The sequence below is a fragment of the Amblyomma americanum genome, chromosome 1, assembly GCF_052857255.1.
Source record: "Amblyomma americanum isolate KBUSLIRL-KWMA chromosome 1, ASM5285725v1, whole genome shotgun sequence".
Lineage (NCBI taxonomy): Eukaryota > Metazoa > Arthropoda > Arachnida > Ixodida > Ixodidae > Amblyomma > Amblyomma americanum.
In genome coordinates this window covers 484004041-484028048 of record NC_135497.1, presented here as the reverse complement: position 1 = coordinate 484028048, position 24008 = coordinate 484004041, and the positions used below count along the sequence as shown (strand labels likewise).

Genomic DNA, 24008 nt, shown 5'->3' with positions numbered 1-24008 from the left:
GCGTGTCAGAGACAAAAGCCTCGGAACAAAAGCCTCTCACCAAAATTGCTGAGAAGTTTGAACATTGAGAAATGAGGCTCGAAACTGACAATACCATGTTCTTCCTCTCATTTCATCAAAAGCCACACTTTTTATGGATGATGCTGCCAGCTCCCGTTGTCGGCACGTCCCATGTGACCTCAGTTCCGAACCTAAACAAACATTGGTGGAAGTTTCAGATCACCCCCCCTGGTGCCCACGTGATGCGCTGCCGCCACAGCAGCACATATGTCAACAACAGCATCTATGATCCTGTGGTGAAAAATGCCAGCGCATGGTATGAAGGAGCCGAAATTCAGCCCTGCAACCCAAGAGGTGCATGCACAGCCCTGGTGGCACTTGACGAGCGACGCAACAGAACTTTGTGAGTTGCAGTGATTATGTAATGCTGGGCCAGCAACAAAGTTCCTGTAGTGCCATCCATCAACATGGCTGGTAACAACCTCTGGTCACCTGGGTCACCTTACATAAAAAGCGGTCGAGCACGCTGTTGTTCGCGAAGGAGAGCTCAGGGAAGAAAAGCGGTTGATGTGGGACGCTCCCTAAGACTCGAGTGCGACTATTAGTATCTATGAGTTCTCTCAGAGTACACTGCGCCCTTCCTGCAATGCAATTCCTGCTTACATCTACTTCTGACACCGACAGAGTCTGAATTTTTTTAACCTATAGGATAGGTTCACCACCAGAGTCTGAATTTTTTTAACCTATAGGATAGGTTCACCACCACTGCACAAAGACTAGATATAGTGCTGAAGTGTAATCCTCACCAATACTCCCATCATGGAATTCGCACAAACAGATGACATCTGCTCTTCCATATCCCATAAACTGTGTAGAGTAAAATTCAATGCTCCCTATTCATAATTCAACCAAGACTTGAATACACATGCGCTGTTTGAGACCTCTTAGAAATTACTAAAGTAATCCCTACTGAAAGGGTACACAGGAAAGCTGTAATGTTTGCTCGCTCAAAACTTTCTCGGTATGACACTTTATGCCCAGCTCACCTGTCTCATGCACTTCCTCTTGTTGTGGTGCAACTAGTGGCACAGCAGGTGCCTCCTTGCGCACAAGGATAGCTTGGACAGCCATGGGTACTGCGGAGACATCACAGGTCGAGTGAGCCACTGCAACAACCTACAATTTCGAATGTACCCCTGAATTTAAATTTATTGATTTATGGAATTAACTGCATGGTTTCCTTGCTAAAAGCTGCTTGTGCAGTTTTATTTTTCAGTTTGAACAGTGACATATGAGCGGTACATGAAAATGATTTACCGATCGTCATAGAACAGTTACCAGCCATATCAAGAATCAAAGGAAAAATATGTGCAGTTGAACAAGTGAACAAAGCATGCTGTTCTAAGTGCAGTCACAACTGTCCTAGCAGAAACCAAGTCACACTGTTTTCATGAGGAACTGTACCAGCAACCACTACCATACCTCTATTTCAATGTTAATTTTCATTAAGCAATGAATAAATAAAGTTTTTAAGTCATAGTGTGCTCCATTTACTTCTATCCACACCATTGACCTCTAGTAAAAGGCATCGCCAGTATCAATAGGCAGAATCAAATGAAAGAAACATGGAATAACTGTTACATATGCCCAAACAAAACTCAGACAACTAAGAGAAGAGCCAAACTACAAGTGAAAAACCACATTTGGTTATAGCACACTGTTCTAGACATGTTTAGATGAGGCTGGTTCCCCTCCAGTGGGGTGCCTGCAGTATACCCTCTACTATGACTCTGCTGTGTGCCAGGCATATAATGGCTCAGCTGTACCAAATACTGGCCCTTCATGACATATACCAGCTAAAAGAACCTTCAGAGTTGATTTCTCTGAGCAAGCTGCATTTAAAATAAGTACATAAGCAGACAAAAGGTTGTGCACAATTGTACAGGCTCCACAGAAAAAAAAATCAAAAGAATTCAAGGGCTTTCAAGGCCCTCTGAGGGGATTTTCAAAGAACTGATCCATCTTCAACGTCCACAAAATTCCACCGGCACCAGTAACCAATATGTTCACATTGCGCCTGCTGTCGATGCCAGATGAGTGCGATGAAGTATCAACTGGTCACTCACTCGTGCTGGCAGTTAAACACGTGTTTGCATACCAAACCCGCCACTGTTCATTTCATACAAGCACAGTGCAGCGCTTTACACTTTTCATGTGGCTTTTCAGTGCAGACTGACCCAATAGAGCCCGCTAAAAGCATTTACCTCATGGCTTGCATTTCACTCTACAGATTCGTAGCATCAGGAGCCACCTAGTCCATGTATTCACCATTACTGAGCCATGTGCGTTGAAATTTACACTTTCTGAGAATTATCACGCATTGCGGGATTGCTGCATCCACATCCAGAAAACTACTCAGATGCACTGCAATGCTGTTTTTGGGTGGTTTAGTTAAACAACAACGTGAGTGCAATGCAAAACCACACGCCAGAAGCTGAAATCAAGGTTGCCAGAACTAAAGAACGGCTGGAAAGAGTAATGGCCTCAACATGGCCAGCCATCTCATGTGCCTCTGCCAAGCTTGCGAAACTTTCATGACGAAATTTTAAATGTGAAGTAAAAACATATGCATCGAGAACATAAACAATTTCCTTTTTATTCACACATATGATGAGTTTTTCTTACTGCAAATCACAATTTTCATATCTTTATGACCTTTCAAGCACTTTCAAGAGTCTTGAAAATCAGATATTTAAATTTGAAGATTTTCAAGGATTTCAGAAACTTGTGTACACTTCATATGTGGTAAGAATGACAGAAACTCGTATGCCCGACCACTCGAACAGACTAAAAGATCCTAACACCACACCGGAAAGCCCACAATGGCCACAAGGTGTTTCACTCATGGGGGTGCAAGCTGCCTATCAAAACCGTCACTGAGAAAGCTCACTTGTCACCACACTGCGATGGCTGCAACTGTGCACAACATTGCATCTGGATCACAATCACGCAGGCCAAAGAAATCTTAGAGGCTTGCCTCATCAAGAACAGACGCAATATATGTATGTGTCAGAGTAAGGTGTGTACGTCAACAATAAAAATACAGTGAAACATCAGTACTACCAACCTCACACTAACTGACTAACAAACAGTTTCCAGATCCCACTACAAGTGACTATCAGTATGACGGGGAGAGAATCTTGGACTAATTTATCACTGAAATCACAATCAGGAAAGCTTCACAGAATCTGGATTTTTACAAGTCAATTCCAAAGATGACCATTTCTCATGAAAACAAGTCTTTGATCTCCTATATAGTATATTACACAAGATTCATGTGATAAACATTTTAAGGGAAATACAAACAACTTAATTGCTAAAATGCCTGCCACTGGTTTCTCCTGATAACAAGGAGTACTAGAAGGGTAAAATTATCATCCTCTCTTCCACAAGAACTCTGGTTACAGGGTTTCAAAGTACAAGAAAAGCTTCATATTAAATTTACCATCTTAGACAGAGCAGTCCAACATTGCTAAAATGAGGCCCGCACTGTAAAGCATTTCTGCCATAACAAAGTGTTTGAGATTCTCCAACAGCAAACCATATAAGGTAAAGCAGCTATTCCCCCAAACAATTTTCAGAGTGATGTTCTGCTTCAACAAAGTTTTTGTGAAAAAAAGTGATTTTTTGTTTTTTCTGCATCCAAGTAGCATGAAGAGAACAATATCTCGCTTGGTTTTACCAAAAATGGCCGCTGCACTGTTTATGTTTTGAATGACACCACTGACATTCCCCACAAAATTGAAATTAATACAGAGATCTGTACATAACAATGTAATTCAGAGCATGACTGCCTGTGAGTTTTGCCACCGGCATGGCCTCTGCACTTGCGACCCATGGCTGTTGGTATGAGCAGGCTTTCAGCTAGCCCACTTCGATGTGAGGTTATTGCATCAGTGGTAACAGGTATACCAACGCTACACCTTTTATGATAACCAGTGCCTAGTTTCAAAGTGCTCGCACAGCAGCTTACACAGTAAAACTATACCTACCCTAGCAGGAAACTTCCTGCAGCAGCACTGCCTGAATGCCAAAATTGTCCCGCAGCGCCACATAGTGATGGCTATGCTACCTATTTTTTTCGCCGCACTAGTCATGTGTCACCAAGGACGACCTCATGCTCCATCATCGCCTCCATGAGCACTGTGGGACTGCAACCATTCGTTCTGGGGGAAAAATCAGTTGCAGCAAGAGATGGCGTGCCAAGTGCATTCTGTGCTCTCCCCCTAGTGCCAGTGCAGTCAAACAATCCATTATCACTGCGCCGGCAGGTGGCATGTCATTGTGGGAAGCATGCTGCAGGCGCGAATGTTCCTGTCTCACTCTTGCACTGTGGACAAGCATCACGTTAATGTTTCTTTTCTTTCCTTTATCGTGCACCTACTAAAGGCACTGCTGTGTATATGATGCAGTCACCGCATTTATAGGCAGATTCTCAAAAGGGCAATTCATCGCCAGTGTGATCATACCGTGCATCACTAAGTGTCTGACAAGACTTGCAGCAAACCCATTTCTGCATGTCACCCAAAGCATCGATATTGCGGTGCATGTGACCCTTACTAAAAGGGGCCATGGCATGGTTGTTCGTCATATTGCACTTTTGTACTGCAGTAAATAACAGCCCTGGATGCACTGTGCATTCCAAAAAACACGATCGAAATTAACAGCAGGAAACTCCTTTCACCGGCAGCGACCACCATATTGAATGGTTGCATGACATCACAAGGGCACAGATGGAGCAGCGCCATCTATCACAGCTGCAATGCGCGCAGCAAAGTCTCTTGTTCCCCGTAATTTCATGGGTGATCGAAGAAGCAGTCATCCTTCATATACGAGTGACTGGTGCCGCAAAAGCGATAACAACATAGGTTTTTGCCGTTATAGTTAGGGCCCGGCCACACTAGGCAGATGCAATGCAGATTGACGGTCGGTGGGCTAGTATGCAAAAGCTGTTGCTGACACACCAGTCTGTCACACTACACCGACAATGCCAGCATGATCAGCAACCACGTATTGTAGTAGTGTAAAGGGTGAGCTTAGTGAGAACAAGAGTGTGGTGAGGGCAAGTTGGTACGATTCTGTAAATTTAAAATATTTTTAAACTTATAGAAAACCTCATTCTAGCCATGGTGGCATATGCGACGTACATGCACCAGCAAAGATGTGCTTTCATTCGGCGCCTGCGCATAGAACCGAGTGGCAAGGTAAGCGGGAAAAGCAAAACAACACGTGACAGTGCTACTCATCGCCGTCGCTTGTGCGGCCAAGCGAAAGCTTCATGCCCGGTGAGGCGAAGGCCTGAAAAATTGTGCTTGTGTCTACCTAATCCATATAGAAAAAGTGAAATGAGTGGCTGCATTTCACATCTTCATACTTTAACACTAATCAGTCAACATTTGCTAGATTCCTAAATTTCGGTCAACAGCAAATCACTGGCCCTTTTTTTGACTAGGCCTAGCAAGTCAACAAGATTCTAAGTGCGATCCTGCCTGGGAAACACTTTGCGTAGTACCGGCACTTACCGCTATTGCATGTGCTTCCTCTGATGTCACCAATACCCGATTTTAAATTATTGTACCTAGAAATACGTTCGGAGAGCATTTCAATTAATGACAACAGACAATATTATCATCCACGTGAATGACTGCTGCTGGCTGCCTCCAGCACATGCGCAGCAAACTAGGTCACATTAGAACTTCTTAATGTACACGCATCCTGCAAGGAAAAGAGTTGTCGCTTGGAGGTCGATGTGGCCAAAACTATGCTCGACGGCCATTTGCATCCACTAGAATTTAAAAATTCACTTTCTGCAATCATCTAAATAAACATGCATGCAGCGGGGCAGCCATAGCATTCGAGACTTTTCTCAGCACCTTACTCTAGTGTCACCATGTAATAATTTCATTTCAATTATCAGCCAAAGAATAATGGGCAAGAACTCAGTAGTCGGTGATGGAACGCCAAGGCCACTCCCTTTACACAGCACAACGGTGAAGGCATGCACAGCACGTGCCGCTTTTCACATGTAGGTGAATCATAATCAGAACATAATCAGCAGGTGGGCACCACAGACAAGCCCGCTTTCCCAAGGATCACTAAGTTCACATACTATGCTAAAGGCTTCCAAAAAGAAAACAAGAAAAATGCCTTTTATTTCGTTAAGCTAAAAAAAACTTTCTTTTTAAGTGACTGCTGTCGCTGGTATGCATGCAAGCACCTGAACGCAGCGAACAGTGCGCAGCAGACGACGTGAGACAAGAATGCCCTTGTGATGTCAGTAATCAGAGGCTGCCAGACCAGCAAACTGTTACCAAAAAACAAACAAAATAAATTCATTTAAAAATACTACTGTACCAGATCAACTGAAACTTCTGGGAATTGTAATTTGAAGTCGGGAATTATATGTGATAAGCAGGGTGTCCATGAAAATAGGCAGCCATGGCCCAATTAACGCACAATTACATGAGTGCCTGCATACTTTGTCAATGCCAAAATGCCCTTACGCAGTTAGGTCTCAGCACAAGCTCCCGCAGGACTCAAAACAGGAACACTTTTATAATGCATGCGAAAAAAAATGCATTTTGATGGCTAGAGTAGTGGGTGTGTTTATTATGCGAGTACTATCAGCAAGAAATGAAATGCAAACAAGACAATTGAGCATCGACCAGCAAAATAAAAACCTCTTAGCCAGGGGACACTCCATGCTAGCTCAGATTACATTAAATTTCTTAGACACGAAGACTCGTCTTGAGATGTGTTAATCAACCTCACTTGTTTGTTCACTACAGGAATTAATATGTTGGAGTTTTTTTGTTTCTAGCGCAATTTTCTTATTTGCGTTTCATTCATTGCTGATAGCACAACCATCATTCCCAAGAGTTCCGGATTTCATTGTAGCAGGGTTCAACTGTACAACTTTACTGCACTCCAAGGATTCAGCTTATGAATGAAACAATGATCAATATCAGGTGTATGGAAGCTGAGAAAAGCTTGTCACAAGGCAGGCAATGAAAAAAAATTTAAATTGAGAAAATCACGACAAACATGCTCATGCACAGCAAACGGCTCATGCATTAATACAGATGCTTTACTACATGAACGCTTTCGAAAGGTCCAGGCAACTAAACTGCACCATACTTTTTGCATTTAGTGCACCTGCTACAAGTCTCCCATGTACTCCTTTGAAGAACTTCGCTGCAAGCAAATAAGACCAACCAAGCCGATATCATCCATCCATGCCTCTCGCTCACTTGCAGCCACAGCTGGTCAACTGGTAGCCTTTCTGAAAGCGCTTGAGTTCCTCAGAATAGGTGCCAGCAGTGAAAGCTGCAGTGATCTGTGTGCAAAGCCATCAATTACCGATGGCACAGCAATGCTCTGGTACATGCTCCTATGCCGCGCTACAATATCACTGCTTATACCACAGCTCATTATTTTCTTTCTGTTGCTTATTTTTGTTTACTTGTGAATTTATCAATGCTGCAGGCCCTCCACTTCAACTCCACAACTGTTCATCCTCACAAATTTTTCAAAAAGGCGGCCCTCATATGCAAACAAACTGCAGGAAATGTTGGTAGGAATGTCCAAGAACATTTGAAGCGTGCTTCACAACAGGTGAAAAGCCAATTTGAAGCAGCTCTCATGTTTTGTAGCAGGAGCCTAATGCTGAGAAATAAGGCAAAATCCTGAATGCCTCTCACCACAGAGCATGTGAAGCAGGAAATGCAGAAACAAATGGAAACTAAATTATTTTCTTCTGTCTACAACACTGTGCAGGTAACAGCAGCCCCTTCAGCTTGAGTCAATACTTCCTGGCAGTCATCAAACTCACTGATGCTACTCTCCTTTGTATATTACGACAAAGCAACCACTGTACATTGTACAAGCTATGACACAGCTTACACCTCTTCCACCTTTTATTTATTTATTATTTGTTTGTGTTCCTCACAGGTTCCTAAACTGAAACACTGTATGGAGAGGAGGGATTGCACAAAAAGCCAATCAGGAAATGGCACAAACAGCAACAAAATAAACAATATTAGTTGCACCCCATTAATATGACCTCCACTATAACGACCAACTTATAAGTAGGAATATGTGAACGTTCAAATTTTTTAATACGAATCAAATACGAATATGAAGAAAAAATGCCTTCGAATATTAAATCAATTATATATTCAATATGAAACAATTCCAGAAAAGATAAACACAAATGTTGTGTTGACCTTTTTTTCAAAATTGCCTGGTCTTTGCAACTTAAATTGAACAAAACAAAACTGACAAAGAAAAAACCTGACATACACAGAAATGTATATTGCTCAATGACGCAGCATAACAGTATATGCAACCTGCATTCTGTTCATGCAAAATAAGTGGCAAAATGAAATCCAGGAACTGAAGCATGACTGCATGCGAACTAGAATAAAATAATTTGATGGGCAACAAAATTTCGTAATTTGTGCTTCCAATGGAAGAAGAAATGCCTGAAATCTCTGCACTTGCTTTGCCCCCCACAAAAAAAAAGAAGACCTCTGAATATGCAGTAAGCCTTGAGGGGAGGTTCTATCGCACATAGAACCACCAGTGGCAAGCATGCAATTCCAGCATGCAGTTTGAACATGGTGGAAGAATGATGTAAACGAGAGGTGTACACATTGGTGTCACAACGGTGAGGCTGCTTCGAAAAAAAAATGACCACCAACACGCCAGTGGGCATCCGAAAGTGGTGCGCAGCTTGGTTTGGATGACTGGCAAAAGTGGTAAAAGCGGGGCCAATAGGTACCATCTATCTACGCTGATGACAAAGCTCATATACCAAGTGGCTAGAGTATTTTTTGGCCTAGTAACATTGGCCCTTCTTATCGTCATTACACCTGCTTTTCGACGCACATCAGATGTGCATGAGCTGCAATACACCATACGATAGGCATACGCATACGCCTGGAAGCAGGTGGAGGAAGATATGATCAGGCATTGCTTTATGCCCGCCGGGTTTTCCAAGCAACAAGATGACGGTTCCCAGGATGCATCTGACACCAGCTGCACACTGGATGATGGAGACTCATTGTGTGTGCGCATAGCCTGTCGTGCTATGATTATGGCAAACAATATTCCGTGGACCTGCTGGGTGCCATTTGCCTAATCGCGTACGCCTGGAAGCAGGTGCAGGATGATATGATCAGGCGTTGCTTTATGCATGCCGGGTTTTCCAAGTAACAAGATGAGAGTTCTGAGGATGCATCTGATACCAGCTGCACACTGGATGAAGGAGAGTCATTGTGTGTGCGCATGACCAACTTCAACGAAGAAAATAGCAGCGGGAGCAACAGATTGAACTTCGCGGACTATTTGAGCACCAAACTTGATGTCCAAGCGTCTTACATTGACTTGGAAGGAAAGATACATGACAATGGGCAGGACTTCCAACGAAGGTGAAGGCAATGTTGAGCCTGCCCGAGCATCAGCTTTTGCCACAGTCGACGAGTTGCTGAACGTTATGCGCACTTTTGTGGAGGGCAGTGGCTGTAACAGTGAATTTCTGCGCATTGCAAGCAGAATGGAGGATGCAACTTACAGTGCGGCTAACTACCACGCCAAGCAGTCACACATCGATGACTACTTCAAGTGACCGTTTTTCAGTCGAAATAAAGGTGCAGGATTGATACAGCCACGTTTCGTACATTTATTTCTCGTTTTTCGTCCATTTCTTATAACTTGAAAACCCGGTTAATTCAATGATTTTTTGTGGTCCAACGAACTTCGAATTAACAAAGTTCTATACTATGTGCGGGTTCTACAGACAGCATGTGTGCACTGCAGCATTTGGCAAAAGTGTGCAAAGTAGTAGTAGTGATGCAAGTTTCCTGCACAAGGCAGTCAACAATAAAAGTTTTTTTTTTTTTTTCAAAAATAAAGGTATGTCTATGTTGGGCACTGTTGTTTTTTTGGCCCCTCTCGATAATTTGATATTCAGTTAATTCAGACAAATCCAGTGAAATCTGACAAATTCGGCAAAATCCGAATTAAAGGAATTTTACTGTGACTTGTATTAGTCCATGTCCTGTACATTTCATTCACAAACAAATTTAAGGCAGTTGATCGTTGATATTAGTCCATGTCCACATTTAATTTCCTCCTTTGTTTTGCACAACACAGTCAACAACAGCATAGACTAGCCCAAACCAGACTTCTGACTCACCCAGACAGCCCACACTGAACAAGAGAATCTTGAAATTTGACTCTGTGCATAACTCACTCACTGACAACACAGCAGGTTATCTAGGAGAAAATGTGAGGTTATGAACAGTAGCAAGAAGTCGAAACAGCAGATGCTGAAAAAAGGCCATCAAGACTAGTGCACACACAACCACAAGCAGGCCCACCATTGGGAATTCCCCACTCCAGAGGGAGTGATAAAGACAGACGTTAGAAGAACACACACCGCTGTGTAAAACCCTGAATGTTTCCGTATTATTGCCACAAAAAGGAACAGTCACCACCGCCTTAAACCGGCACAGTAGGGAGAAAGGCCAATACAATGTTTGGTTTGGTTTATAGGGGTTTAATGTCCCAAAGCATCTCAGGCTATGAACAATGCCATAGTGAAGGGCTCTCGAAATTTCGACCACCTGCAGTTCTTTGAAGTGCACTGACAGCGCACAGTACAAAGGGCAACTAGAAATTTGCCTCCATCGAAAATTGACCACCGCGATCAGGATCAAACCCAGGTCTTTCGGGTCAGCAGCCGAGTGCCATAACCACTGAGCCACCACAGTGGCTGAAAAGCCAAAACAAGAATCATTTTAAAATTATTACGAAGCCTGGTACACGAGACAACCAGAATATATGCTGGAAACAATCCTTCATGAGAACTATCAACAACAGTCTGCACAGCATTAAGACAGGAAGGCAAGGCTAGGTGAAAAATTCTATTTGTTTGTGGAGGTTTAATGTCCCAAATCGACTCAGGCTATGAGGGATGCTATAGAGAAGGGCTCTGGAAATTTTGACGTTGGGGTGTCGTCGGGGTGCAGTTTTTGTATGGAAAAAGGCAGATGACATACAATGTGCACCAGTTGCTGCACATCCCAGAAAGTGCTGCACAGCAAGGTCCTCTCTGGGCACATTCTTGCTTTCCTTTTGAACCCAACATTGGTCAATTGAAAGAACTAGTCACATCGGCCAGAGGAGTGCTTGTGCAAATTGTAGAGAGGCTGATGATGGCAAGCAACTACAAAAATCTGAAGGCATTATCTAGTCCTCAAACACGGGTGTTTTTGTCAGGAGCTTGTCCATCAGACAGCAAAGGCATTCTCTTGCCTGCCAAGCCTAGAGCTCTGTCTGAGCAACTTTGTGACTTAGTTGAAAACCATGTTGGTGACATTATAAGTGGCCCTGTTGTGGAGCATGACAAAGTTGTGTCTGGGCCACGGAGCAAGACTATATAGGAGGTGAAACTCCCGTCAGTGCGAGCGAGCGCAGGCGACCAGATAAAGTTACAATTGTATGCGCCGACAGGGTCGCATGCACTGGCGGTGCCATGCGGCGCCGTCGTAGAAGCAGCAGCGAAAAAAAAAAAAATGCAGCGCCCGGGCAGGCGGTTTCGGCGGCGCGCGCTCAAAGCAGATGACAAGCAGACGACGTGGGTGTTAGCTTCAGCGGGCACGCCGTGACGTGGTATATCAGTGCCATGAAGTCAAAGAGCAACAGTTCTTGTCGGTGTCTGTAGGACGGCCGTAATACTAACAGCGCTGCTACGTGCAGTGCGGCCTCCTTCGGAATTTGCTAGACTAAGATGGGACGCAGGTGTTTTGTTCGAAATTGCAAAAGCAGCTACAAGTGTTGCAGAGAGAAGGTGAGCAAGGTGAGAAGTTGGAGCCACTTGTTGCCTTCTCAGCTGATGTGTAGTCATAAACGCTGCGTTGTACGATACCCGCATTCTCCTCCAGCAGATGAAACTTAGCGCGGTCACATACTCGACGAACGTGAAGGCATGTTTGCCTTCGATGTATGCCAGCAGCGCTTATACCCATCCAATCAAAGTCATCGCACGGGTGTCAAACACAAGCCCTGCGTACAACCAGAAGCTACAGATCATCTTATAGCAGTCATGGAAAAGAACGCATTTTATTTTTTACTGTGCTCATATGGTTGAAGCGTAGCACCAGTTGCTCTTCGGGTGAGAGCGCCTTCAATAGAAGTCAGGCATGCGCGGCCGAACGGAAGCAACACGCTCGACCGGTTGCCTGAGCAACCGAAACAGGCGGTAGTTTCCAGGCCGCCAGCATGACAGTGGCGCCACGGGCTTGTGACCTTTTCTGGTCGCCATATATCCTTCCTCCGTGGTCTGGGCATATGTTCTACAGTGAGCAATACTCAAGGGCAAATAAAACGGACTCTACTGCATTGGTTACCGATCAGGGAACATGCCTGAAGATAGAGCGTATCATTTCCTTCAAGTATCTGGCAGGCAATACAAGAGTGTTTTCTTCATCGAAGAAGCTTGTTACGTCTTCCTCGTATAATTGTGCACACATAATGAGAGCTCGCCAGGCAGAGTCTACAAACTTCATTGAATTCTTAGAAGGTGTGACTCCATGCACTAATATTAAGTTCGATAGAAGAGTTTTTTGTAAAGCTGTGTGTAAAAACTCTTTCTGTCAGTTAACATATGCACACGCTAATTGCGTGCAGAAGCTCATGTAGCATTAAAGGGGTCGTGACGCATTTTCTAGACTCAAGCTGTTTATTGCATGTTGTTCGCTATACATGTTGGAACAACTCGAAAAAATATGAGCTCATTTAGTTTAGCAGGTAATTTGTAATTGAATTTTTAAAGTTCTCCTGAACCGTGTGGCAGTCGGGCAAAACTGGTGCGCTCCGGGTTCGTGACGACATAAACCTAAAATCACATGCTTGCTCGTGGCTGACCGCCTGAACTGCGCATAGTGAGCATAGGTAAGTGAGCTCGTTGTTCAGGCTTTTGGTGTCATGGGATGAGGAGGAAGGGCATGGGATGAGGAGGAAGGGCAAAGCTGGGGAGGGACAAAAGCAAAAAGGCCTGTCCTTCCCTTTTCAGTCTAGCTTCTGGCCGGTCTGTAACTTTACCACAATGCGCCACGGCTGGACTCAAGTAGGCAAATGCTCATCTCTGCACCAACTATGCGTGCAGCATTTTTGTAGCAGACCACGGCACTGTCAGTTTATGATGTCACTCAGGCTGCTTCAATGTGGCCGTCGCTGCCACAGGGAGGGGCTTAGAGCCAGTACCTTCAAATTGCAATTCCTAGCTCAAATGCACGCATTTGTCACTCGATTGGCCGCATTTTATATTCTCCCTCCTTTTTTTTTTCTTTCTTTAATATAACCTTTCCCGCACTCCTCTCCTTCAGTCTTTACCTCCTAAATTCCCTTACCAACGCAGAGAAGCATGCCAGCGATTTTAAATTCTCTGTTTTTTCATTAAAGAGCTTATCTCTCTAGCATAGAGCCCAATTCCTTTTAAGTATGCATAATATTGTCATGGCTAGCAGCTGCAATGTAAAAGCACAATTTGTTAGCAGACCACGTCATGGCCCCTTTAAGCTTGCAGAGCTGAAAACTTGTGTAATTTCCTTTAAATGTTGAAGAACCTTTATTTTCTTATCTGTAATCTGTGGATGAATGAATTGCATTCAATTTTATAGTATATCTGAGGGGATCGCTAGTGCATTTTCTACTGTCATTTACTTCTCTATCATCAGTGTTTTGGTCTTAATTTTTCAGTAAGAAGTTGCTTGTACTTGTTACCGTGTTATGTTCATATGTCTATATGAATTGCTTTTGATTTTATAATATTTTGGGATGATATCTATTCCTTTTTCTTATTTATTTACTTCTGCAGCAGTTTGTACCTTAGTTTACCAGATGTAAGCATGTTTATTGCTATTTGTGGGATTTAACGTTCCACAGTAACTCAGGCTGTGAGGGATGCCATAGTGGAGAGCTCAAGGTAAACATCAACTGCTTGAGGTTGTTTTAGTTCTTATATTTATTTTTCGTACATAATTGTATATTGGTCATTGGTTGGTGCTTTATATTAGTCATTCACCTAATCACATGCCAGACCAAGAAAAAGGTGTTGGAATGTTATATCAATTGATCATGATTACAAGCTGCGAGCCACCACCTTGCAATTAAGGCAACTGGCAGATTGGCAGAGTACACTATGCACCGTAAGAGCTGCAGTGGTGCTGTGAAAAACTCATGACCAGTTAAAGGGTACTCTTGTTTTTCACAATATCTGGTGGACTTGCCAGTGACATCGAAGTTGTTTGCTGTCACTCAACTTTTTGTACCTCCCTGCATAATACGATGAATCGCTAATATTCAGCCAAGAATAGTTGCTCATATTTAGATGGCATTGCCCAATATGGGACTGAACAATTGCACTTGACCTAATAATGTGCCTAGTCAAGGTAGTTATGGCACTGTGGGGCTGTTCTTGTTGCATGTCGCATTTACCTTATCCATACTTCTTCATTGCAGCTCCTCTACTTTTTTGTCATGGGTATAGCATCCTGTCACCACTTCTCACAGTGTATATATATCCCATCGTTTTCAGCTGCCCACACTACATTATGTGTATATATCCTGCTTTGTCTTGTCTATGATCATTAAAGTTAAAAGTCAGCGATCTGTCTTGTTTGTCTTTTTGCGTTCATGTCTCAATGTTCAAGCTGGGCCACCGAAATGGAATCGCACCAACATGGAAACAATCATTTGCATGCAGCTGTTAGTTGACTGTAAATCAAGGTAGAAAGGCCGGAGAGTTTAATAAGCCATAAATAGCCTGCACTTGGGTTTAAATGACTGCAATCATTTGATCCCAAGTGTTATTGGCACTACCTTGTGCTGCTGGGCTATCATTTAGACCCAATTTAGTGCACTTGTAGTCCCATGTAAAGCAACAGGTTCTCCACCGAGCATTCATTTAAGTCGTGACTAAAACCAGCAACCAGTAAAGGCACCTTCTGGAACCAGTAACGCTGAAACCAGGACTTCACTGCCATGTGGAACCAGATGAGCTCAAACTGGGAATGGCATCACTCTTTAAGAGACCAGTAGTGTCCCTCCCATATGGAACCAGATGAGTGTCAACTGGGAATGGCATCACTCCTTAAGGGACCAGTAGTGTCTCTTATGGAACCAGATGAGTTCCAACTGGGAACGACATAACTCCTAAATGGACCAGAAGGGACCCATCTGGTCCCAGTAAGGAGCCCATCAGGAACCAGAAGCCCTACTTCTGGGACCATCAGGACTTCATCTGGAACCAGTAGGGTTCCTTCTGGGAACATTAAAAACCACAAGGTCTCACTTGAAACAAGATGTCCCATTAAGACATTTTCACCTGGAATATCATTTGCAAATATCCTCACGACAACCATTCGATTTTCTACAGTCGAACGTCAGTATGTGGATATTCACAAGATATCCTGGTTCGGACTTTTTTTTCTTGCAAAAAAGTTTGATCGCGTATTCTGTTGCCTTCAGCCTTAGCTGTAGTGTTGAGAAGCATAGCATCATCACCATCATCATCATCAGCCCTACTACACCCACTGCAGGGCAAAGGCCTCTCCCATGTCTCTCCAATTAACCCTATCCTTTGCCAGCTGCATCCACCCTTTGCCTGCAAACTTCTTAATCTCATCCGCCCATCTAACCTTCTGCCGCCCCCTGCTACGCTTACTTTCTCTTGGAACCCACTCCGTTACCCTTAAAGACCAGCGGTTATCTTGCCTTCGCATTACATGCCCTGCCCAAGCCCATTTCTTTCTCTTGATTTCGACTAGGATGTCATTAACCCGTGTTTGTTCCCTCACCCACTCTGCCCGCTTCCGATCTCTTAACGTTACACCTATCATTTTTCTTTCCATGGCTCGCTGCGTTGTCCTTAACTTAAGCTGAACTCTTTTCGTTAGACTCCACGTTTCTGCCCCGTAGGTGAGTACCGGTAAGATTATGCTGTTGTACACTTTCCTCTTGAGGGAAATTGGTAAACTGCCACTCATGATCTGCGAGAATTTGCCATATGCGCTCCACCCCATTCTTATCCTTCTAGTTATCTCCCTCTCATGATCCGGATCAGCTGTCACTACCTGCCCTAAGTAGACGTATTCCGGCACCATTTCTAGACTCGCGCTGCCAATTGTGAACTGTTGTTCCCTTGCTAGGCTGTTGAACATTACCTTGGTTTTCTGCATGTTAATTTTTAGACCCATCGATCTGCTCTGCCTGTCTAACTCATTGATCATGATTTGCAGTTCACCTCCTGAGTGACTCAGCAAGGCAATGTCATCAGCAAATCTCAGATTATTTAGGTATTCTCCATTTATTCTTATTCCCAACTCTTCCCAATTCAGGCCTCGAAATACCTCCTGCAAACATGCGGTGAACAGCATTGGCGAGATCGTGTCTCCTTGCCTGACGCCCTTCCTTATTGGAATTTTATTGCTGACTTTATGGAGGACTATAGTAGCTGTGCAGTTGCTATATATATCTTCCAGTATTTTGACATAAGGCTCTTCTACCCCCTGATTACGCAATGCCTGTATGACTGCTGAGGTTTCCACTGAGTCGAATGCTTTCTCGTAATCAATGAAAGCTATATATAGAGGTTGGTTATATTCTGCGCATTTCTCTATCACCTGATTGATAGTGTGAATATGATCTATTGTAGAATATCCTTTACGAAAGCCTGCCTGATCATTTGGTTGATTAAAGTCTAACGTTGCCCTGACTCTATTAGCGATCACCTTAGTAAATACTTTGTAGGCAACGGATAGTAAGCTGATCGGCCTGTAATTTTTCAAGTCCTTGGCGTCTCCCTTCTTATGAATTAAGATAATGTTTGCATTTTTCCAAGCTTCTGGTACAGTCGAGGTCATAAGGCATTGCGTATACAGGGTGGCTAGTTTCTCTAGCACGATGTCTCCTCCATCCTTCAACAGATCTGCTGTTACCTGATCCTCCCCAGCTGCTTTTCCCCTTTTCATTGCTTCTAAGGCTTTCTTTACTTCATCTTTCGTAACTGGCGGGATGACGTATTGCTGTGCACTGCTGTCTTTCTCATTAGCGGTCTGATTACATTGGCTACTGTACAGGTCTGTGTAGAACTCTTCGGCTACGTTAACTATCTTATCCATATTGCTAATGACATTGCCCTGCTTGTCTCTTAATGCATACATCTGGTTTTTACCTATGCCTAGTTTCCGCTTCACTGTTTTTAGGCTACCTCCGTTCTTTATAGCATGCTCAATTCTCTCCATATTAAACTTCCTTATGTCGGCTACCTTGCGCTTATTTATTAACTTTGATAGCTCCGTTAGTTCTATTCTATCGGTAGTGTTAGATGCCTTCATGTTTTGGCGCTTCTTAATCAGATCTTTCGTCACCTGAGATAGCTTCCCGGTATCTTTTCGAACTATCCTACCGCCTACTTCTACTGCGCACTCCGTAATTATTGATGTCAGGTTATCGTGCATTGAATGAACATCAAGATCATCTTCCTCAGTTAAAGCCGAGTATCTGTTTTGCAGCGCTATCCTAAACTCCTGTGCTTTCCCTCTTACGGCTAACTCGTTAATGGTCTTCTTCTTCGCTAGCTTCTTCCGTTCCCTCTTCAAGTCCAAGCTAATTCTAGACCTTACCATTCTATGGTCGCTGCAACGCACCCTTCCGAGGACGGCCACATCCTTAATGATGCCAGGTTTAGTGCATAGTATGAAGTCGATTTCATTTTTAATCTCACCATTGGGGCTCTTCCAGGTCCACTTCCTGTTTTCTCGTTTGCGGAAGAAGGTATTCATGATCCGTAAATTATTTCTATCCGCGAATTCGACTAATAACTCTCCCCTGCTATTTCTAGAGCCTATCCCATAGTCACCTACCGCGTGGTCGTCAGCCTGCTTCTTGCCCACCTTCGCATTGAAGTCACCCATCAGTACAGTGTACTGCGATTTTACTTTATTCATTGCTGATTCTACGTCCTCATAGAAGCTTTCAACGGCCTGGTCATCATGGCTGGATGTGGGTGCGTAGGCCTGCACCACTTTCAGCTTGTACCTCCTATTCAGCCTAATTACTATAGCTGCTACCCTCTCGTTAATACTGTAGAACTCCTCTACGTTGCCAGCTATGTCCTTATTAATGAGGAAACCCACACCTAGTTCTCGTCTATCCTCTAACCCGCGATAGCACAGTATGTGTCCGTCCTTTAGTACTGTATACGCCTCACCTGTCCTCCTAACTTCGCTAAGCCCTATCACATCCCATTTAATTCCCGCTAGTTCCTCGAACAGCACTGCTAGGCTAGCCTCACTAGCTAAAGTTCTAGCGTTAAACGTTGCCAGGTTCAGATTCCAATGGCGGCCTGTCCGGAGCCAGAGATTCTTAGCACCCTCCGCTGCGTCACAGGTCTGACCGCCGCCGTGGTCAGTTGCTCTGCAGCCGCTGGGGACTGAGGGCCGAGGGTTAATTGGTTTGATCATAGAGGGTTGTGGCCAAGTACTACACCAGGGTGGCCAAATCCTGTTCTGGTGAGAGAGTGCGTTGTCGGTTCTGGTCACCGAGATAAGGCCGCACTCCAGGCCTGGTTATGCAATTCCATCGACACGCGGTTTTTTTTTTTTTTATTTTTTTTAACCCGGTGGAGAATTGCGCGGCACCAGGATTTGAACCCCGGTCCTCCTGCACGCGAGGCGGATGTTCTACCTCTACGCCATCGCTGCATCAACGAGAAGCATAGCACTGCATCATAAAAGCGTCACTCGCTTATGTCACTGCGATGGAAAGCTTTGGAGTATTGAAATACGAGAGAATATTTGCTCTTGAGAGAAGTGAAAGTCACTATAAAATTTTAAACACAGATATGAAACTGTATATGGCCAAAAGACACCTCCATCGAAACGTGGCCCAGAGACAGATACTGCGCCATTTCCTTTCCTTCAAAACCAATTTTCAAAGAGGCCGCCATCTTGTCAAGCATGGTGGGTGAAATGCCACAGCCAAAGCTGCTATGCATAAAAACAATAAATGTTAAAATGCTTAAGAATATATAGCAGAAATATATTTTCTATTTTTCGCTTCGCATTATGGTACCGGATTCATAAGCCGTATGTCAGTCTGTCATCGAGACGGCACGCGCCGAAAATGCGTGACTACTACCACTGCTACACCATTTGTTTTTTTTTCCGACGAGGTTAGGCCACCCTAACGAGCTGGTGGTTGTGTAGTAGAGTGCGCGATTTGATTACGATGCAAGCCCATGCCTGACTGCAGCCATTTGTTTCCCTCCGAGTTGGATACCAGGATTTTGTCCTGAAGACAACAACAGCGCATATTTCAAAGGTAAGTGCTAATCTCCCTGTTTTGACCTCAACGCATTTGCTGCCATGCCCAAAATGAAATGCAAATCCTGGTCAGTTCATGCAGCCATGAGAATAACTGAGAAATCGTTTTTGCTATTTCAAGAATGCGAGAACGCAACGGAGCAGCGAAGGCCGGCATCAGGAGCACTTGACAGCACACGTGCGGTCACGACGTATTGCCCAGTTGTGAATCTCTTGTCGACCAACATTGAATGCAAGCTTCTAATGTACCCACTGTTAGCTCGATACAGATCGGCACCCCGTCCTCGGGAAATCTGAGAATATTAGCTCAGGATGAGACCGTTTGAGATCTCAGCGTTCCAGCGGGCGTTGGAGTGGCATACACGAAGCCCAATCATCTTCTGGACCTAGCAGTGAGCAACAGGCTGAAGCAGTTTTGTGTTGCAAAATGACTGTGATTCAAGCTAGGATTCCTGCACACATTCTGTGCCTAGCAGTGACTCTAAAAGCGAGATAAGCAAGCATCATTGGCAATAGCATCGAAATACTTGCACTTATAATTTCACCTTATGGGTAGTTTTTGTTCAGGTAACAAGAAATTTTTTTAACAATGGACCATTTCCTTGTTGCATAATAACAGGCAATGGACTTCTGCTGCCAGCTGCTGCTTTTATAGGTTGGAGCCTACAGTACTACTTTTATGTATTTCAGATGGCATTCGCCATAGTCGAGTTCACAGAAACTGTACAGGTGGAAGTGCTCCCCTCAACTTGGATTTGTGGGGACCTGCCCTGCAGCCCCCTGTGTTTTCTTTCCCGCAAGGCACCGTGCAGCAGCAGCCTCACCCCGAGGATGAATGCATTCCCTTGTCAGTTACATTAACTGGCAAGAGAGGGCGCCAGCATCACTGCGCGGGAGACTGCTGAAGCCCGTGCGCGGGAGATGGGGCTCTGTCCTGGCGACTACTGCAGGATCCTGGCCTGCAGTTTTCCCACCGGCATTCTAGTCGCGGGCCTCCGGACACGGTAGTCTGCGGGCCATGCGAGTCGTCCCAGCAGAGACCTTCACGTCGCCTTCGGAACACCGCGGAAGACTGCGTGGACGCTGTCGGCATGACCTCCGCTGCAAGACGTGCCTCAAGGACATGAAGACCCGGAGACTCCTCCATAGCATGTACTTTCAGGCGCATGGGTCTATTTAAGGTTGGGGGGATGTGGGGAGCTGCCCTGCAGCCCCCTGTTTGCTTTCCCGCGAGGCAGCGTGCAGCAGCAGCCTCACCCCGAGGATGAACGCATTCCCTTGTCAGTTACATTAACTGGCAAGAGAGGGCGCCAGCATCACTGCGCGGGAGACTGCTGAAGCCCGCGCGCGGGAGATGGGGCTCTTCGGCTGGGATCGTCGGCGCGAGCGGACGTGTTGCTCGCGGCTCCGCTCTTCGCCGGCGGGGCGAGGAAGCAATGGGGAGATCCGCTCCCGTATACCGTCCCGTCTGGCCTTTGGTGCATATATCCCTTGCCCTAGCGCGGGCAAACGTTCGCTCGGAACCATGCTGGTGAGTCGGACAACCTCACTTGATTAGTGTACCTTGTTGCTAGCTGGCGTTATTGTTGCCGTAGCAATAAATGCCAGTTTGTGTCAGCCAGTGTGTCGTTCCTTTGATCCCTCAGAGCAAGGCCCGCCGTGGTCGGCGAGTGCTCGGTAGCGTACGTGATCACGGGATGGGGTCCGGGCAGCTTTGAACCGTGTCAGCCGCGATTAAGTGGGGAGAACGTATTTATCTCCCCAAGACAACCCCACAGATTGAGGGTGATATCTGCTGCTGGCCAGGTGGCAAAACTGATAGAGTCAACAAGCTTGTGAGAACATCAGCAAAGCCATAACACAACTGGGCACAGCATCCAGTTCAAGTAAAAAGTGTATTCTGTAAGTTGTGGGATGATTCATTAGTGGTGATTTCAAGTTACCTCACATTAGTGTTGTGTTAAGGCTCTGATAACAGCCACTGAAAATGCATGTAGTAACCTGTATGCATGTACCTCAGCTATTTATGAATATCTCTGAACAAGAGTGGTCATTGCGAACAATAAACAACTAGCTCTGCACAATAATGTACTATTTTGCAACTATGCTCACCCATACTATCTGTATACAACTGTGCGTAGGCAATAAATAATAACAGCTAGGCGAGTAAGTTGGTGATACATATTCCAGCACTTGTCCTGTTTTTCTCCCCTTTCGTCTTTGTTTTTTGCGTGTTAATTTGGAACAATAAATCAGGTCACCATGGTGGCTCAGTGATTATAGTGGTCGGCTACTGACTTGAAAGACGCAGGTTCTATCTCTGCTGTGGCAGTCACATTTCGACGGAGGTGAAATGCTGGAGGTCTATGTGCAATGCCAGGTGGTGGAAATTTCCAGAGCCCTCCAAAGAGGAGTCTCATAGCCTGAGCCACTTTGAAACGCTGAACCCCATAAACCAGACCAGACTAGCAATAAACAAGCTGTATTCAGCTACTGTATTACGGCAAAATTTACTGAAAATTATCCAACTTTTTTTAAGCCTCATATAAGAATGCAAGGATACGGCTTGAAAGGTCTCAATTCACATCGGACCTTGCCACAAGCGATGATGTGCAGCCAAGATGGCCAGTCCACAAGGCAAAGTGCCTAATTGATTCTGACTCTGATGAGTTACCATCGCCACCCAAAAAAGGCCCAAGAAGCCGGCACCAGCTGCACGCCAGCCTTACCCTCAGCCACCTCCAAATTTTCCATCTTCCAGTATCTCACGTCGGTTTAAAAGAACGTCTTGCTGGACAAGTTGGTAACTGTACATCTTTGGTTGCAGGCGCAAAAAAGGCCCACTAGGCCCGTCCCGTCTTTCTGCCTTGTTTTGTGTGTTATTTCACTTGTAACCAAAGATCTCACATGAGTGTTGTCCACATATATGAGCTTAGCTGCCAAATGTTTGGCTGTGTTCCCTTCTTTAAAATGCATTTGTATATAAGGATCATTCATTGGTAATCGCCTGTGACTGCTAAATAATTTATAATTGAATTTCTTGATGCTGTTTCAGTTTCACCAACCGAGCATTGGCTCTGGCATTTTTAGGTCGTGTGAGGCATGAAAAAAAAAAGAATTTTTGTTGATACACCGTTCTAATTCATTACAACGCTTAAGCCAGCCTGCATCAAGAGCTGGAACGACATATCAGTGGTTTTATTACAGCACTTTTCATGCCTCACATCACCTAAACACTTCTTACATGTCAAAGCCATTGTTCGATGAATGAAACCAAATCAGCATATGAGGAAAAATTCACTTGAAAATTATTTAGCAGCCGTAGGCGTATAACACGCTGCGTTCTATGTATTCTAATGTCTTATGCATCATTGCAAAGAAAACTGTAACTAAGATGAGGTGTGTATAATATATATTTGGAGCCTAAAAATCTGCAATCAAGATAACACCAAAGTGATGCTATGTGATGTACCAGCAGAATAGTACTCATGGCAGGAAGACTCCGTAGAGAGGAACTGTGATTATGCAGTCTGCTACCAAACAAAGGCCGCTAGTTCGCTTTACAAGGACCTCTAGGAGGTAAGGAAGAGAGGCTTTAATGGCGGGCTAGTTTAGGTTATATATATTAACAGAGGAAAGACTTTCAAGTACCTTAACCTGGGAGAAGCCATGTTTAAAAAAATTTGCTGCATATTGCAGGCAGTCATCTTCAGAGCATTTTGTTTAAAGCTATTTGACTAGTCTAAATGAACTTTCAGGGGCTCATATGATGTATGAAAACAAAATTCTTACTTGCATAATTCTAGATCATTTTTATACATCCATGAGGCATTTGCATGTGAAGATCTTGCTGCATTTCGAAAAAGTGATCTAAATGCTGCATTGGGAGCCTTGTGCATTCCAATCATGTAGTTAGGATTGACATCTGCTTCATGATTTCAAACTGGTAGTTGGTTTATGTTGTGAAGCCACATGCGCTGCCGACACGTGCCATGCTTATCTACTCCGGGCTCACCAGATAAGCTACGTTATCGCCTGAGGTATCGGCGACATCCCTAGCCAGAGGGGCTATAAAACCAACTAACATTTCAATAAAACCATCCCATTCTTCGCCAACCTCGTGTCGATTCACTTCAGTGGCAACGAGCGGCCCACCGCCGGGCAACGGCCTGCTTGATGGCGGCACATGCTGGACCACCAGTTTTTGATGAAGCGGAAGACAGTTGGGACGCCTACCACATACGTCTGGAGTCCTACTTTGAAGCATATGGAATCAACGACTCAAAGAAATGATGGGGCGCTTTTAACGGCAGCTTTGAGTACAGCAACAGTCGGCATAATAACGGGGCGTTGCGCTCTGGCCAATAATCAGGAGCTTACCTACAAGAAGCTGGTTCAGCTATTAACGGAGCATTATGCACCAAAAGGCTATGAAATAGCAGAGTCATACAAGGTCTTCACTAGGTATCAGCGTCCTCACGAAACGACAAAAGACTTTATTGTGGCGATCCAGAAGTTGGCCGGGAGTTGCAACTTTGACGAATTGAGGGACCGGAT

The 24008-nt window shown here is 44.6% G+C and overlaps 1 protein-coding gene across 2 annotated transcripts in view; it reads right to left on the bottom strand.

The window, feature by feature from the left end:
- The window catches only part of LOC144116076 (DNA (cytosine-5)-methyltransferase 3B-like), a 297915-nt gene that overhangs the window by 169344 nt on the left and 104563 nt on the right, over positions 1-24008 (bottom strand). For both annotated transcript variants that reach the window (XM_077650730.1, XM_077650731.1), the window contains exon 6: positions 1047-1136. In XM_077650730.1, coding sequence (XP_077506856.1) covers positions 1047-1136 — 90 coding nt within the window. The remainder of the gene's footprint in view (positions 1-1046; positions 1137-24008) is intronic.